The 15,829-nt window shown below is 41.6% G+C and overlaps 2 protein-coding genes across 3 annotated transcripts; both read left to right on the top strand.

Annotated features, from left to right (window-relative positions):
* The first annotated feature begins 8,016 nt into the window (after window positions 1–8,016).
* spic (Spi-C transcription factor (Spi-1/PU.1 related)) lies at window positions 8,017–10,078 on the top strand. 2 transcript variants are annotated; one of them, XM_058623839.1, is made up of 5 exons: window positions 8,017–8,062; window positions 8,169–8,256; window positions 8,693–8,814; window positions 8,901–9,000; window positions 9,503–10,078. In XM_058623839.1, the coding sequence occupies exons 1-5, from the start codon at window positions 8,024–8,026 to the stop codon at window positions 10,018–10,020; spliced, it is 867 nt and encodes a 288-aa protein (XP_058479822.1). In that variant the 5' UTR covers window positions 8,017–8,023; the 3' UTR covers window positions 10,021–10,078. The 2 variants fall into 2 exon arrangements, with proteins under 2 accessions (XP_058479822.1, XP_058479821.1); XM_058623838.1 differs by having other exon boundaries at window positions 8,898–9,000.
* A 1,840-nt stretch (window positions 10,079–11,918) lies between these two features.
* spi2 (Spi-2 proto-oncogene) lies at window positions 11,919–12,780 on the top strand. Its single transcript, XM_058623840.1, has 2 exons — window positions 11,919–12,000; window positions 12,291–12,780. The coding sequence occupies exon 2, from the start codon at window positions 12,326–12,328 to the stop codon at window positions 12,593–12,595; it is 270 nt and encodes an 89-aa protein (XP_058479823.1). The 5' UTR covers window positions 11,919–12,000; window positions 12,291–12,325; the 3' UTR covers window positions 12,596–12,780.
* Window positions 12,781–15,829: the final 3,049 nt, after the last annotated feature.

The following is a 15,829-nucleotide window of genomic DNA, read 5'->3' as shown; positions in this document are numbered from 1 at the left end:
TAGTAAGGCATGCAGGTTGAGGCTAAAGATAAAACTTTTTCCATTCATCAGCAGCTGAGAGAGCTGAGGCGCAGAGGAAGAGCAGAGCCAAGACATTCAGCGAGTCAAACAGAAAACAGAAAACAATCACGATATCAGGAGACAGGTGTGAAGGAACACAACATCATAAAAATACTATACTCATGAAATGTACCAATGTACGTTTAAAGGTGCATTATTCACTTTAGTTAGTTGTCTTTTCATATACTTGGTCAAAACTGGAGCTAAATAAAGAAACTTTTTATTAAAGGTTAGTTTTCTCATTTTCAAAACTGTTTATATGACTTTTTTGTGTTCATAAAATCTTGGTTTGTTTGTTTGTTTGTTGGTGGTTGGTTGGTTGGTTTTGTTGGTTGGTGATTGGTTGGTTGGTTGGTTGGTTGGCTGGTTGGTTGGTTGGTGGAGGTGTTCCACAGTGGTTGGCACCTGTGATGTGGCATCACTGCCCCCTGCTGGACTTAATCAACCGTTACATCCGCTCTGACCCTCTGAGATCACCCTCACCATAAAATCTGCATGTATATCTTATATCTGACCGTGTTCCCCATACTTTTATTATGGTGACCCACTCTTTAAAAATGACAAACCACAAAATAGGAATAAAGTTTTCATTCATCCTGGTCTTGATTCACCTGCTGCCCTCATAACAGAGACGTTTAAAACTGCAGGGCTGTGACAGGCCAACAGTGAGACCTTTGAAATGACTGAATTCACTTCCTGATGAGTTCTTTGTGGTCCTAACTGGACTACATCAGCTGTGACTCAAGCGCTTGGTTAAAACCATTAAACACTAAGAGACATTCAAACCATTAAAGTACACACAGGTTCCTCTGTGTAGCCGTGTCAAGACCTCGTGTTGAAAGTGATTTCACTTACGTGTAGACGGACTGAGGCAACAGCATCATACACTAAAGTCAGTGTTAAAGTCGCCTCCTGACTTTGAGCCGTTGTTGTTTCTCGTTAGTTTCTAAAACTCGATAAACAACTGCAGACGAGAGCATGAACTCGTGTTTACACCAGTACATGAAGTTTGTCCCTCCTCTGATCTGCTTTGTCTCTGCAGCATCCAGGCGTCATTCTGGAGGGAAAGGCCTCAGTCCAGTTCAGCAGGGAGGATGAAGGTGGTGAGGAGGCCACGTCCTCAAGTCCTGGTCCCACTGCGCTTCCTCTGAACCGGGCAGAGAGCGCCACCGCTTGGCAGAGCGAGAGCCTGCTGGCAGAGTCCTGGTCCACGATGGGCGACGTGGACGTGGACGTGGACGTGGACGTGGACGACGCCAAGAGCCTCGACAGCAGTGATGATGCACTTCAGGGTGGGGAGGAGAACCACTTCTCCAACTCTGACATGGTCCACCTGGAGCGAGAGGAGGTGGAGATGCTTGAGGAGGCAGAGAAGAGAAGAGAAGAGGAAGAGGAGGAAGACGCGGAGGAGATGCAGATGAGTGTGATGAGTGTTTTAGGTGGGGAGGAGGAGCAGGAGATCCAGGCTCCAGAAACTGAGGAGATCCTGGTGTCAGCAGAGGAACCGGATGTGGAGAAGGAGCCAACAGTGTTCAGGCAAGTGGTTCCTCCGATGGCGCTGCCTCATCTGCCAATCCTCAAGCTCGATCCACCGTCCACAGCATCCACCCCGGTCTCCTCAACCATCCTCTTTGAAGCTGAGCAGCTTTATTCCGGTCAGGGTCTCCATCCTCCGTCCATCCTCGCACCGATGGAACCGGAGCCTCCAGTAGAAAGTCTGGAGCATCTGAAGTTCTCACAGATCCCTCTTTCAGATCCACAGGAACATTCAAAGTCTGAATCGGCAGCAGAAAAGCTGAAACCAGAGCCCAGTGTTCCAAAGACTGGCAAACATGTGAGCTCCACAGAGCTGCTGTGTGGAGGCGCTGCTGTAGTGGCCGTCGTCGGCGTGCTGGCGTATGGAGCTGTGGTCTACTGCAGGAAGTAGAGAAGCTCTCCTTCAACCCTGAATCACACGTTCAAATCTGGTTTGCACCACAGACTGTAAATAAAGGGTGAACGCAGTCTTCTAAATGTGGACGTTCACAGACTTCAGCTGACGGACGAGCTCAGCTGTCGTATGTTCCATCATTTATCATCTGTGTCAGCGAAGAGTCAGAAAAACTGACATCACAAGTTTACTGACTTCATGAATCAAAGGAGAAGAAGCCTCATTTTCCCACTGACTACCATTTAAACTGAGTTCTATTTGCAACCAGCAAAGTCGCCCCCTGGTGGCTAACTGCTGCCCCCTGCATCCATTGTTATTAACAGTCTTTGTGTTGCAGTTGTGTTGATTTGTTTTCTGCTACCTCAGCTCAGCTCAGAGCTCATGGCCTTTTCCTCTCTGTGCAACAGAAATGTAAAATCGTGTAACGTACAATTTTAAAGAATCCCTGAAACTTGAAATGTTTATTTGAGTTTTTCTTTGTGTGAGCGCAACACAACAGTGACATGAAACACACACACACACAGTGTCAGTATGAAGCTCTCCACTGCCACCTGCTGGTCGTTCAGCAACACAACCAGTCTAACGTGAACCTCAGGTCAACAGGACGTCCTGTTCACGCTTTCACTGACCGAACAAAAACAGGCAAGAGGCAGATTAAGATTAAGATTGTTGACATTAAAAGCTGTGGATTATAAGATTTATTTTAGTTAGACGAGGGTTACATTCCAAGTATACATACACATATAAATATGTATATATATATGTATATATATAAAGTAATATAAAATATTACACTTAAATCAAGTTTATTTTACTGAATGTAAGAGATTTTAACGTTATATTTATGAATGAGTGTGTTTCGTCCGTCACACTGAGTTCACACATTCACACAACTTTCTTTGTGTTGTGTGTGAAACGTAATCGACGATGATTCGATGTCTTTGTTTTTATGTGGATACGACAAACGCCCTCAGACGAGTTTGGGTGCAAATTCAAAATGTTGATTTGAAGCCATGACTTTTCTGTCCGTCTTGGTTTGTAACAAGTTCACACCAAGTTTCGTGAAATTCAGTGCAACTCAATCTTGGCTCGCTCCATCCACGTTTGACCTTAGGGTGGCGCTATAGAGCCCTGGTGCAACGCACGGGTCCGAGCACTATGACAATATCGCATTCTCGCCACACCTGACCTCCGTGCCAAGTTTCCAGAGTGTTATGCTCGTTAACCTCCTCAAAAATGACACAGAATAATAATAATCTGAAGAATCCCTAAATTACATACTGCAGCTTTAAAAGTGGAACCAGTGGGATTATCAAAAGAAAAAATGACTTAACCGCTTTCTTATTTTGAGTCCAAAAGGAAGAAAGTAGAATAAATGTTGATTAAAAAATAGACTTAAAGTGACTTCTGGAACACCATATCACAGATAATGATTATAATTGTCTGTACACTCATCACACACTCATCACACATTCATCACACACTCCTCACACACTCCTCACACACTCATCACACACCAGCGGCTTCAGCACTTCTTGATTTTCATCGAGTGACAGTAAATAAAGAAGAACAATGGGCTGAGTGTGCGACGGCTGTTTCCACATCAGCGCCAACAAGCACGCGGCTATTGAATGGAGAAGGGGAAGGAGAGCGTTTCTTTGTTTGTGTTACAGTGTCAGTCTCACACAGTCACCAACATTACAATATTAGAATATTATAACATTTTAATACTATAATCCTCATCATGAGCAGATAACAGCTGCACTTAAGCCAAATGTGAGAAAATGAAACTTTATCTGTGGCGAATACAACGTCACAGGAGCTCAATTCAATTACTATTACATTATAATAATTACAAATATTCATCAGAGTGTGTGTGTGTGTGTGTGTGTGTGTGTGTGTGTGTGAGAGAGAGATTGTGTGTACGCACAAAACACACACACACACACAATAAAGAGGAGCAGAAAGAGGAAACACTGGAAACCACAAAGGTTTAAGACTTTCAGTATCACAGTAATGAGGAAGTGGACACAAAGATGACAAATGGATGTTAATATCTAAAACAGTGGTCAGCAACTGGCGGCCCGTGGGCCAAAACTGGACCGCTGGCATCAGTATTTGGCCCCACAGATGAATTCAAAAATCTTTCATCCAGAATTTAGAGCCTTTATTCTGAAAAAATATATTTGACCACAAAGTGACAAATGACAAAGAATTATTAACTTATTAAATATGAAACTGGAGAATATTATTGTCTGATGAATATTATTGAAAGATGAAAACGTCCGAATTTTTTAAACCGATGCATTAACTACATTTAGTTTTTTGTACAGTTTAGATTACACTGCAAAAAATGCCTCTAAAAAACAAGAAAAAAATATATATATTTGACCACAAAGTGACAAATGACAAAGAATTATTAACTTATTAAATATGAAACGGGAGAATATTATTGTCTGATGAATATTATTGAAAGATGAAAACGTCCACATTTTTTAAACCGATGCATTAACTACATTTAGTTTTTTGTACAAGTTTAGATTACACTGCAAAAAATGCCTCTAAAAAACAAGAAAATAAATAATCACAATTAGAGGAAAATAACTTTTTTTCAAACTAAATGATCTGTAAATAAGTCCAAAAACTGGTGTGGTTAGTTAAATACACTGAATTCAAGTCCATTTTCAGTCAAAATCAGTTTTCATTTTGTGCAGTGACAGAGATTTGATGTTTAAGGCTGCGCTTCCTCGCTGATGTCTGATGAAAATGAAAGAAAGTGAAGATGAATAAAGAGCTGAGATCGGAGTGAAGATAACTTTTTTATTTTTAGTAAATGCTTAGTTTTAGTCTTTATTTTTTAGTAAATGTTTAGTTTTAGTCTTTATTTCTAGTAAATGCTTAGTTTTAGTCTTTATTTTTAGTAAATGCTTAGTTTTAGTCTTTATTTTTAGTAAATGTTTAGTTTTAGTCTTTATTCTTAGTAAATGTTTAGTTTTAGTCTTTATTTTTAGTAAATGCTTAGTTTTAGTCTTTATTTTTAGTATTTATTTTAGTAAATGCTTTGTTTTAGTCTTTATTTTTAGTAAATGTTTAGTTTTAGTCTTTATTTTTAGTAAATGTTTAGTTTTAGTCTTTATTTTTAGTAAATGTTTAGTTTTAGTATTTATTTTAGTAAATGCTTTGTTTTAGTCTTTATTTTTAGTAAATGTTTAGTTTTAGTCTTTATTTTTAGTAAATGCTTAGTTTTAGTCTTTATTTTTAGTAAATGCTTAGTTTTAGTCTTTATTTTTAGTAAATGTTTAGTTTTAGTCTTTATTTTTAGTAAATGCTTAGTTTTAGTCTTTATTTTTTAGTAAATGTTTAGTTTTAGTCTTTATTTTTTAGTAAATGCTTAGTTTTAGTAAATGCTGTTAGTTAGTCGTTCACTATAATGAGCTTGGATAGAATAAAATAGAACGAGATAAAAATGGAAAATAAAAGAACAAAATAGAACATTACGAGTTTAGTGGATTCTGACAACATCTCAACTAGAAAAGAAAGAGTTAAACTCTCTCTCACACACACACACACACACACACACACAGGCTGACAGGTTGTGGTCTGTAATTTATTTCATAGTGAATGGAGGCGACGAGAGGACGAGGTTTGTGGTTCTTTGTTGTGTTTTTATCAGCGAGCAGCACTGACAGGAAACACACACACACACACACACACACACACACACACACACACACACACACACACACACACACACACTCTGTCTCTCTCCCTCACATACACACACACACTCTGTCTCTCTCTCCCTCATATACACACACACACACACACACACACACACACACACACACTCGTAATGGCATTATTTTTGATATATATATATATATATACATATATATTTGAATTAAAAACCTTTACTGAGTGATAATTACAACAAACCAGTCTTTGTATAAAGTACTTTAAAGTCATACTTTTAGAGTAAACGTACAAGTGTGTGAGCAGAAAATGAAGTCACTTAATTATATAAAGTCTTCAGTAAAAGTCTTAAAGTTTATGACATTTACTGAAGTATTAAAAGTTATTATTTTCATATAAATGTGAGGAGTTAGGATTGAGCCATGGTGGGTCAGTGGTAGGGTGTGTTGTCTTTCCACTGGAAGGTTGTGGGTTCGATTCCTGGCTCTGCTCGTCTCCTTGAGCAAAGACACTTAAACCCATGTTGCAGCGTGTGAATGAGTGAATAGAGATGTGTGAATATGTAAATGAGTGAATAGAGATGTGTGAATATGTGAATGAGTGAATAGAGATGTGTAAATATGTGAATGAGTGAATAGAGATGTGTGAATATGTAAATGAGTGAATATGTGAATGAGTGAATAAAGATGTGTGAATATGTAAATGTGTAAATATATGAATATGAGTGAATAGAGATGTGTGAATATGTGAATGAGTGAATAGAGATGTGTGAATATGTGAATGAGTGAATGTAGATGTGTGAATATGTGACTGAGTGAATAGAGATGTGTGAATATGTAAATGAGTGAATAGAGATGTGTGAATATGTGAGAATATGTGAATGAGTGAATAAAGATGTGTGAATATGTGAATGAGTGAATATGTAAATGAGTGAATAGAGATGTGTGAATATGTGAGAATATGTGAATGAGTGAATAAAGATGTGTGAATATGTGACTGAGTGAAAACTGTGGTATAAAGCAGATCATGAACATTAGAAAAGCTCTATATAAATACAGACCATAAAACCAACTCTTCTTCTGATGTTATGTTATTTGGTAGTAACAAAGTATATAATAATATAAAGATCCGGCATAATCTGGTGTAATCTGTGCAGCGTCTAATCTTTGCGTCTCGACTGCAACTTCAACCTCAGCAAAGGCCAAAAGGGGAACTTCAGGGGCAGTCGGTTGATATTTAAACTGCACGCTGAGATAAATGCACTTCTCAAAAACAAGCCTGTGTTTATTTGAACAGGAGGGGCAGCGTGTTTGTGCGCGTGTGTGCGCGTGTGTGCGCGTGTGTGCGTGTGTGTGTGCGTGTGTGTGTGTGCGTGTGTGTGTGTGCGCGTGTGTATGTGTGTGTATGTGTGCGTGTGTGTGCGCGTGTGTGCGCAAGACTTTAAAGTGAATTCTTTATAACAATAACAATTTTTTGGTTTATTAATATTATTTAAATATTGTTAAAAACATGCTGATGATTGTTGACATGATTTATGTTGCTTTGTTTTTTAGACATTTTTAGTTTTATCACTTTCTGTCCCAGTCCCAGTTCACTATGGTAATAATAATAATAATAGAACAATAATCTTAAGATTTTTCTAAAGAAAAACATGAATGTAACTGTGATGATGGTGGACGATAAACAATAATAAATAAAAGGACAGAGTTTTGTTGTTTTCTTGATTTGAGACAGTTTATGTTGCTTTGTGAAGAATAAAAATGAAAAAGAGTTTTTATCACTTTTTTGTTCTCAGTTTAAGCGACTCAGCGACTACAAATGAAATAAACTTTCATAAAAGGGAAAAAGATCAATTCAAGTCTCAATCGAGGGTTTAATGAGTTACTGACGATGCATTGATTTGTTCAAAGTGAATGGTTTGTTAAAGAGTTTCACGAGTGTCTCTCGTATCTTTTATGCAAACTTCTATCACTGACAAACAATTAAGAGCCACATTAAAGTCAAATGAGTGTGTGAGTAGCATCGAGCGCCGTGTATGTGTGTGTGTGTGTGAGTGTGAGTCTGGCCTGGTTTATGCAAATTCCTTGGTCAAGGTGTAGAATCGGTGGTTTACCCCTGGTGTCGAGTGTTGTTTGTAGATTGTGATCGCCGAGGACGAGGCTGACGCTCACACGTCTATCATCTCATCTGTTCATCCAAAAAAAAAAAAAGAAGAAGTGCGTCGTGAAGTGAACATATTTAAATTATTGGACACACACACACACACACACACACACACACACGTATATATGTGTCCCTGTCCTAAACCTGCAGAGCTGCGCTCACCTGTTAGCTCTGAACATGGCCTCAGCAGAGGGAAACACTCAGGTTTATAAGATGGTGAGTTTTACACAACAACGACCATATTCTCATTATTATTGTTGTTGTTGTTGTTGTTACTTTCTTTATTAGTGCTGTATTATTATTGTTTGTCTGTGCATCCTAGACATCACTGGACACCGATATCAACCAACACTTCCAGGACGCCATCGATGTGATTCAACACCATTCAAATCATTCTTATTATGACTCAGGTAGTGGAGAAAAAAAGCAATTATTCTTTCTTCAACACAAACATTTCTTCTTCTATAGTTACATTTAAAGTCTTTATTTAAGTTGACTTTGATTTCCTGTCAGAATTCAAACATCAGACACAAATAAAACAACAGATAAATACACTGAAAAAGTGTGACACACAAACTACTTACCAGCTGAATGAATGAGTTAAAGCTTTAGTTTGAATTAACTTCATTTATTCAGAACAAAAATGAAGCTAAATGAAGTTCAGTCGACCTCAAGTTAAGAAGAACTTGTTTGCTTTGGTTGGAACATAAAGTTCACACATAAACACATAAACGATAAAGTTCCTTCAAACTGAAGTAAAGTCACTGACTGAAGTTGACTGAACATTTTCAGACGTGTGTTTTTATTCCCAGTAAAGTGTATAAACTAAACTGTAACATATTTCAGAGTTCCCGCACTATGAAACTCTGGGAGCTCAGCACTCGTCTCTGCAGTGTCACATGTCCTGCTGCCCGGTCACTCCTCCGCCCGACGCTCCAGCCGCCGCGTACGACTGGAACGACGCGGCCGTGAGTCCACGCACGATCACTGTCAGAGCTGTTGTGATTGTGACGATTGTGACGTGTGTGTGATTGTGTGTCTCTGTGAGCAGCAGGCGTGGCCTCAGGTCATCCCTGACGTCTCCCTGGGTCACTCCATACCAACTGAATCTCCTCACTTCTACTCCATCGTACCACCACAGAGGAGCAGCAAAGGTAACCGGAGGCTCAAGAGGTTTTTTAGTTCTGCTTCTTGTTGGTTAGTTGAGTTGCCGGTTTGATTCCCCACCAGGTTTAAAAAGGGGCTGGTGCTGCTCAGTGGCTGCTCACTGCTGATCATGCAAGGAAGGTTTCTCATAATCCAGAGAGAGAGAATAAATAAATAAACTTTATACAAATATAAAAGGCAAAATAATAACGTTCAATATTGAAAAGTTATGTTATGTTGTTTAAAACACAACCACACAGCAAATCTTTTTATCCTGAAGTCAAAGGAGAAAAATGACCAAACGAACAAAAGATCAAAATGTCATTCCCATTCATTTGTGAGTTGTTTCATATTCAAGAATCAGGGAGATGAAGTGAGAGCTTTTCTCTTTTTCTTTGGTTTGAGGTCAATCCCACGATGATTCAGTGACTCACTCAGTGATAGACATGCGTACGTGTTTGTTCTTCATGTTTCCCTGCATGGACAGTAACGTTGTCATCCTGCCCTCAGGTCGGAAGAAGCTCAGACTCTACGAATACCTCCATGAAGCTCTGAATGACCCCAACATGGGCGACTCCATCCAGTGGACGGACAGCGGCAGCGGCACCTTTCACTTCATCTCCAAGAACAAGGAGAAGCTGGCCGAGTGCTGGGGCCAGAGAAAAGGAAACCGCAAGACCATGACCTACCAGAAGATGGCGAGGGCGCTGAGGAACTACAGCCGCACGGGCGAGATCATCAAAGTGCGCCGCAAACTCACCTACCAGTTCAACCCGGACATCCTGCACAAGCTGGGCAACACGCAGGTGCCCCTGCACCTCCCCTGCCACGCTGCACAGGAGGAGGTCCTCACCCAGCAGAACCACAACCACAACCACAACCAGAACCACAACCAGAACCAGGCCGAGCAGAACTACTTCAGCAGCTCTGCAGCGGGCGACTGGCACAGCTGGTACGGACACTACCAACTGCACGAGGACTACGACCTGGCCGCCAGCTTCACCTCACACAGCACAAGCAAACTCTGAGAAGAAGCGACAATTCTAACGCAACAAGATTTCAATCACTGGGACACTTTATCACTGAGTTTAACACACACACATACACACACACACACACACGCATGCACACGCACAGACACAGACACACACACACACACACACACACAGACACACACACACACACACTCTCACACACACACACACACACACACACAGACACACACGGACACAGACACACACACAGACACACACACACACACACAGACACACACACACACACACACACAGACACACACAGACACACGCACACACACACGCGCACACAGACACACACACAGATGCACAGACACACACAGACACACACACACACAGACACACACACGCACGCACACGCATGCACACGCACACACACACACACACACAGACACACACACACGCACACAGACAGACAGACACACACACACACACACACACAGACACACACACAGACAGACACACAGACACACACAGACACGCACACACAGACACACACACACGCACGCACACACACACACACACACACGCACACAGACACACACAGACACAGACACACACATACACACAGACAGACACACTCACAGACACACACACGCACACACAGACAGACACACACACAGCTGCACCGTTGTATACATGTAACCGTTTGTCCAGTGTTTGTAAATACTCACACTACACACCAGTTTCCTTTAACCGTTTAAATGAAAACATCAAACGTTTGTAATGAAGCAAAAACGTTGAAAAACATAATGATGTTGTTTTTTGTGTCTTATGTTGCATTATTGTCATAATGTTCATTTATATGTAACATAATAAATAAATCGTGTTTATTCTCACTGTGGATGTTTTTGTGTAATTTGTGTAACACAATAAATCCCGAAGCTTTCACATGTGCTTTGTCTGAAATAAAACACAATTGTATCAAGAATGAAAAAGATTTGTCACTTTCACGTCTGCAGTGAAATATTACAACAGTCAGAGCGTGAAGTGAAGTGAAGACACATCCTGAGAGGAAAAATATGGCAGCAAGTGTGTTTTTCCTGAAAAGAGCGCTGAGCGCCTCCAGGCCGCCTCTTATCTGCCTCTTATCTGCCTCAGCGGGGAGGATGTGGTCATCGTGGGCTCACTGTGTCGGGGGTCATTGTTCGTGTGAGACGTAAGAAAATGTATAATAAGAGTCACACAGGCAACGTTTGGCAACTTCTACCAAACTGCAGGGACCTGATCTCTGATGGTAAAGAGCCCACTTCACTGGCAGCAGCTTCAGCTTCTTCATCAGCACACACTGACGCTGTGTTCTCTCAACCTTTCTCTTCTCAGGACACTCAGTCAGATTTTGAGGTGATCTTAGAGTTCCTGGAGGAATACTACAGACACAACGCCACAGGAAACGGTAAGAGGAGAGATTTCCTCATCAGGAAAGACCTTTTCTTCTTTGACAAACCTTTTGGTTTTCACTTCTTTTCTGCAGAGGATAAAGAGTTTGGACGTGCACCTGTGGAGGAGGAGGAGGAGGAGGAGGAGGGGGGGGAGGAGGCACGTGACCAGCGCTGGACGTGCTACGATCCACCGGTGAGACTGACGCGTTGATGTCAGGGAGCGACGACGATTTTATCGTATCTGTTTTACTATAAACACATCTGATATCAAATGACGGCACATTTTTAATCTGAGGTGACATAGAGGAAGTTTGCCAGCCAGCTCTATTTACACTGTGTGTGTGTGTGTGTGTGTGTGTGCTCTGTGTGTGTGTGTGTGTGCGTGCGCTCTCATGCTCTGCATGGTTCCCTCACGTCAAACATGACCCTCAGCCGCTCCCGGCACACGAAGCCTCAACAACCTTGTGCCAAAGCCCGGCAGCAGCAGCAGCAGCAGCAGCAGCAGCAGCAGCAGTGAGTGAGCATGGGTCGGTGCCAAACTCTGCATCAAGCAGACAAACAAGCAAACACCGGGCCACAGCAACAGGGAGTGGTGAGTTCTCCTTTTTCTGGTCACTACATGCTGTTATTACCCCGGTCGCTAATAGCCCGAGGGAAACAACACCAAGAGAGCAAATAAGAGACCTTCCCTTTATGGTAAAAACACAATGGAGGCGTGCGCGGTTTTTACATATCTATCAGATAACAACTACATTTACGGCTTCAGCGCCTCCATGAGATCAAAAAGCATCTCAGCAGTCCAGAGATTTTGGGGGAAATGATTAACTGTAACTGCTTCATCATCATCATCATCATCATCATGAATAACACGCTCTGCTGCAGGGAGGAAGGTGCGACTCTTTCACTTTCTCTTTGAGATGCTGGAGGATCCAAACATGGCCCACTGTGTGTCCTGGGTCCCGGCGGCCGCCGGCGTCTTCCGCTTCTCCTCCAGCAACAAGGACCAGGTGGCGGCACTGTGGGGCCAGAGGAAAGGCAACAAGAGGCCCATGACCTATCAGAAGATGTCGCGGGCCCTCAGGAACTACGCCCGCTCAGGAGAGATCTTCAAGGTGAAGAAGAAACTCACCTACCAGTTCAGCCACGACACTCTTCTGTCACTGCAGTGCTGTCATCATCTCATCTGACGCTCTCTGGCAGCTACGGGTTAGGATTAGGATTAGGATTAGCCCTAACCCTAACCCTTAGCTACAGGTGTAAATATGACTCAATAAATACAAGGTACTGTTATTAACAACAATTTATATTTGTACAAATCATCCTGTCCTGATATTCACCAGCACAGATTAACCAGCAACAGATTAACCAGCCACAGATTAACCAGCCACAGATTAACCAGCACAGATTTCCCAGCAACAGATTGACCAGCAACAGATTAACCAGCCCAGATTCACCAGCAACAGATTCACCAGCAGAGATTAACCAGCACAGATGAACCATCAGATTCACCAGCAACAGATTAACCAGCAACAGATTAACCAACACAGATTAACGAAGTGAATGAAGAGAGATTTTTTGTGATGAATTGAGTTGTGTGTTTATAAAATAACAGAAATGTTTAGTTTTCGTCTTTTTGTAAATGAATTTCATACATGATCATGTTTTCTCTGCTGGCAAATGTTGAAAGATTGTATTTTCATTCATAATAAAATGTTTTTCTTTACACTGTGTGACAAATAAAGAAGATTATGCACGTTAAACACATGTGAGGAGTCACACTAACTGTGTGACGCACGTTCAGGGCTTCAGGTTCAGGTCTTCAGGTTCAGGTCTTCAGGTTCAGGTCTTAGTTATATTTGATTCAGAGACGGTCGTTCATGTGTCCAAATACATCTTGCACCTGACAAATTCTCTGTATTACAAAAAACAAAAACTAATAAAAACAAAACTAAAAACTAAGCATTTACAAAAAATAAAAACTAATTAAAACTACGTTATTTTAAAACTAAACTATTCTAAGTTGTTTTCTTTGTTTTCTGAGACACCAGATGGCGTCAGTGTCGTCCCTGTCAAGTGTTTTTTTTTTAGCCCCACCCCCCCGAGGACTGACCTCATGGCTAAACCGCCTCAGTGATGTGAACTCTCTGCTGTCCCGGGCAGAACTAAATGGTTTTGTGGTCTTTGTAGTGGACCTGCGTGATACTTCCTTAATCCTAGTATTTACTGCTGGAGCCCGCTCTAAAGTTATAAATGGGCGGACTGAGCTGCAGGTGTCTGGTTACCAGGAAAGGCCACATACACATGAAAACCACACACTCACCGGTTCCTGCAGTAAACTGGATTATACGAGTATTTACAGAGTCAGGGATCTCCCCACACGCTGTGGTTGTCATGAACAACGATGGATGAGTCGGACATCGGGGAGAAAAGACTGAAAATAGAGCTGTCTGCAGAATGAACTGTGCATGTTTTAAATTCACTTCCACATTGAGATCATTAACACTTAACACAGTTAGTTTTGAGCCTTTAACACCGAGCGGATCTGAAAACTGAGAAACTTGCAATCAAGAAAGAAGATGTGTGTTCACATTACGTAGACACAGTTTCCATTCTTTGTCCTGTTTTTGGACAAGAACTCAAAGAAACGTTACTTTAAATATGTTTGTTCACATTTAACACACAGACTCTGGTGTTTGTGAACAACTACAGAGGGATCTTTTGGTTTCTCTTCATTTTAAATTGTTAATACACACTATTTTTGAGGCTTCAGTGTTGTTGCTGCTTGTTTATCCAGCATCGTTCAGCCTCTGTGTTTAAACTTTACTGCATTAGGCCCAAAGGAAGCAAATTCAAAGACAATACACAATGAAAGCGGCGTTTCATGTCAGATACACACGTCAAATGTCAAGGTTTATGGGAGCTTCTAAGTATAGGCCACAAAAGCAGCAGCCAGGCATCTCCCCTGCTGTTCTTGGACAGCGTTCCTCTCGGATTAAACTGATATCTGGCATCTGGCTTCAGAGCAACGCGTGTCATCTCAGTCTCTTCTCTTATGAAAGAAATCCAAAGATTCTCTGAGCGTGTCGTATAAATCACCTGACCATAACACGGGATTGTCGGAAAGTATTACATCAGCCTGAGACCTGTGACAATGACGACACTCGTCCGACACTCGTCCTTTTAGACGTCCACGTCCACTCGCTCCTCACCTACTTCTGAAGTGCAACAACAAACAATAATCACAATAATAGAAATAGCTCTGTCACCACTGATTTGTCACCAGCAGCCGCACAACTCCTCTGGGAACGGACAACAATCAAGAGAGAATACACAAATCCACCACAGATACGAGGCAGAAATTCACTTCTGCAGGCGGTTTATTTTTAAGTTGATCCCACACACACCAGCCTGCAGCTTTAAATACTTGGTGGGACACTAAATCTGCAGCCACAAATAGTCCCAGAATACATTATTCACTTGTGCTGAAACACTTAGTGGATTATTCCGTTATTAATCCATGACTAAATTAACCCTCAACTATTTTGATCATGGATTCATCTTTGTTTGAATGTTTCTTCAAGAATTCAAATCTGCTTCTGTTTCTTTGCTCCATAAAACAGAGAAATCAACATGACAACTGAATTATGTTGGTTTGTGGACAAAAACAAGACATTTAAGAACATTTTTATCAAACAGGTGATCGATAATCCCACAGAATAATCAACAGATGAACCAATATGAGCATTTATGTGAATAATTAAGACATTTTTAAAAATCATCATTTAAAATGTACATGTGCTTTAGATACTAATGATCTGAGCAGAGATGAACGCATCACTGTTTAGAGAATAATCTGAGACTTGATTCTGGAAACTTCGCTCGGCGACAGCTGCATTATCGTTTTGCTGCAACCTTTGAAAAGTCAGAATCCAACAGGAATGTGTGCTTCACCACATCACCATGTGCCACGATGTTGTGTTGAGCTCGAGTCAACTTTCCAGAGCTCAGTGTTGGCAGAGCGCCCTCTACAGGCCGGAGAATCAAAGTCTGAGGTCGACAATGACAAAAGAAAATGAAACGAAAAGAACGACTTGCTGTTGCCTCTTTTCTACAAAGCAGCAGCAGCAGCAGCAGCAGCATCAGCAGCAGCAGCAGCAGCAGCAGCAGCAGCATCAGCAGCAGCAGCAGCAGTGGGTTGGGGACAGTGATGCTGCAGACATTGTAAAACAAAGCTCTACTGTTAATTATAAAGAGGAGGAGCCTGCCACCTTGCTATATAAGGCCTGAAAGCCTGTCCCCCCTCCTGTATCTGTCACTGGTCCTCTCTCCTCCCCCACTGAGATTTCCAGGCCGTATCCCCGCGCCCTCCTCATCTCCCATCACTGTGGCCTGTGGGGTCCCGGAGGTTCTTCCTGTTCTTA

This window comes from Solea solea, chromosome 3, assembly GCF_958295425.1.
Source record: "Solea solea chromosome 3, fSolSol10.1, whole genome shotgun sequence".
In the NCBI taxonomy this organism is placed as follows: Eukaryota; Metazoa; Chordata; class Actinopteri; order Pleuronectiformes; family Soleidae; genus Solea; species Solea solea.
Note: the sequence above shows the minus strand (reverse complement) of the source record. Positions and strands in the feature narration are given on the sequence as shown.

What these genes read in the sequence shown, in the direction of transcription:
- spic (XM_058623838.1), top strand. Translation starts at nt 8,024, where the DNA reads ATGGCCTCAGCAGAGGGAAACACTCAGGTTTATAAGATG. An exon ending in ACACTCAGGTTTATAAGATG is followed by an intron (nt 8,063 to 8,168) that starts GTGAGTTTTACA and finishes TGTGCATCCTAG; the next exon opens with ACATCACTGGACACCGATAT. An exon ending in ACCACAGAGGAGCAGCAAAG is followed by an intron (nt 9,001 to 9,502) that starts GTAACCGGAGGC and finishes TCCTGCCCTCAG; the next exon opens with GTCGGAAGAAGCTCAGACTC.
- spi2 (XM_058623840.1), top strand. Translation starts at nt 12,326, where the DNA reads ATGCTGGAGGATCCAAACATGGCCCACTGTGTGTCCTGGGTCCCGGCG.